Source organism: Geospiza fortis, unplaced genomic scaffold (genome assembly GCF_000277835.1).
Source record: "Geospiza fortis unplaced genomic scaffold, GeoFor_1.0 scaffold192, whole genome shotgun sequence".
Taxonomy (NCBI): domain Eukaryota; kingdom Metazoa; phylum Chordata; class Aves; order Passeriformes; family Thraupidae; genus Geospiza; species Geospiza fortis.
Window position 1 is genome coordinate 3,013,317 of NW_005054315.1, and position 2,109 is coordinate 3,015,425.

Here is a 2,109-nt window from a genome sequence, read left to right on the forward strand (position 1 = left end):
GGTCCTGCTCCCGGTGCGCGACCTCCTCTCCGCCCCCCCTCTGACTTCCCTGCAGCGTTTACCCCACACCCCCGGCCGCCCTCACCTATTCCCTCCACGGCCCGACTCCTGGTTCTTTGCCACCCCACTTCCTGCAGAGGAAAGTCCAAGGACCTCTCATCTCCGGGCGCGGCCCTGGGCTGCACTACCCCAGCCCGCAGCCCTGTCAAGCGACACTTGCCAAAGTGCTTGACCTCCTTCCCAGTCCCGTGAATGGGGATCTGCGCTACCTTCACCACGGAAGAAAAGGCCCTGGCTGCCCCCTCGAGCTGGCTTTTACACCTTCCTCCCACCCGTTCAGTCGATGGACACCCGCTGGCCGCAGCTGAGCGGGGGGCACCCGGGCCAGAGGCACTCAGGCAGCAGCACAGCCTCGCCCCCTGCTCCCTGCCCGCGCTTCTCCCCGCTACCGTGTTCGTGGTAGTTCGGCTGCCTCTAGGGGCATTCTATGTTTATTTGCCGGGGGTCAGGGGAATGGGGGAAAACCCCACATCGGGAAAAAGTCCAGGACGGGATAGGCCCCGAGAGGGTGTGGATTAGCAGCTGCCTCTGCACCAGGGAAGGGAAAGCTCAGCCTCCGGCACAGTTTCCCTGGACGTCAGGAGGAGGGAAGCTGGTGTGTATCCCCAATTCACAGGGATAAGGGTGTGTTCCCACTGGATCCACTGGCTAGCAGGATGCATAGGACTCATATGGAAAAGACTGCTCCACAGCGATTCGACCCATTTATTTGTCAAGGAGGCCTTTAGGTGCCTTTCTATCAAATTTCAGGGGAAAATACCACTAGGGCCTTGGGTGGATAATTTGCAAGCCATGCCGTCTTATCTCGCAGTTTTTACACCTCATACCTTCATTTGTCCCTCCAAGTGGAAACGTGCCTTTCTGCAGTAACCTTCTCCCCCCTCTCCCTCCCCTCCTATCCCAACCAGTTGTATTTTTAATACATAATTTAGCAATCACAAGGGCCTCCCTCGTTTTGCCATGGCAAATACGGCAATTTAGGAAACTACCAGCTGGAGAAGCACGGGTCAGCTCCTGCACCGTCTCCCCTGGCCTCTTTGCACCCTTAGGGCTGACCGGGAGAGAATAATGTCCTCCCAAAAGCATCGGCATCCGAGTTAACAGCATCACTCAGATTGAGCTCAAAGGCTGTAAGCAGGCTGAGCCTTCGGCCGTCAGAAGTGGAGAGGCACTCTCCTCTCCACAGCAAATCCATATTATCATGACGAGTCATTGGAAATGAGAAAAAAAAAAGTCTAATCCTAGCCCAGTGCCTAGGACCGGTGCTTTGTGAGCGGTGCATACTCCTCCTGCAGAAAACTTCTGGTGGTAATAACAGTAATTGAGGGAGTTGCAGCGTGATTCCAGCCTTCGATGGCCACTAGGGTCAGGAAAATTAACACGGACCGTGAAAAGAGCAGGCACGCTGTGTGTGCCTTTCTCCAACTGGCAAAAGATGATGGGGGCGGCCGTTTATACATGCGTGGGTATTTGTGCAACGGACTTGCCATTCCTATGGCTGCAATTAAAGACTGCAGCATGAAATTCCATGTGGACTATTTTCTCCTCCCTATAAAAATAACTATAATCTCACAGGACAGCCAGGGCACGAAGGCAGTCTTTTAATGTTTTCAAGGGCAAAAAAAAAAAAAATCATACACCTGTACCTACTATATACAAAGATAACATGTTTCCGTGTACCTTCTTTAGTCGCAGGTGCTTTTAACTCCCCTAGGACTAAGTGAAAAACGACTGCGTCCAGCCTCTTCCGCATGCCTGGGCCTGGCAGCAGTTTTAACACCTGGGAGAGACGTCTGAGGGGGGCTCCGGAGAAATCTCCAGAACGAAGTCCCGCAATAAGGCATGTTTACCTGCCGCTCGTACGGCTGCGGGAGCGGGGCGGACAGCCTGGGGCGCCTCAGCCCCACTAAATACTGCTCGACGGTCGTCTCAGTGAGCGGGGACGGGGCGGCCCGTGGCTCCAGGGTTCCCTGCGGCGGTGCCTGGCGGGGCTGAGGGGCGGCCGGGCCTGAGGGAGCGTGCCCGCTCCGGGGGCGCCCTCAGGGGCCG

At 56.0% G+C, this 2,109-nt stretch overlaps 1 protein-coding gene across 1 annotated transcript in view; it reads right to left on the minus strand.

The window, feature by feature from the left end:
* The window catches only part of LOC115947782, a 9,059-nt gene that overhangs the window by 2,436 nt on the left and 4,514 nt on the right, over positions 1–2,109 (minus strand). Inside the window, exon 3 of the mRNA XM_031056139.1 lies at positions 1,911–2,098. Coding sequence (XP_030911999.1) covers positions 1,911–2,098 — 188 coding nt within the window. The remainder of the gene's footprint in view (positions 1–1,910; positions 2,099–2,109) is intronic.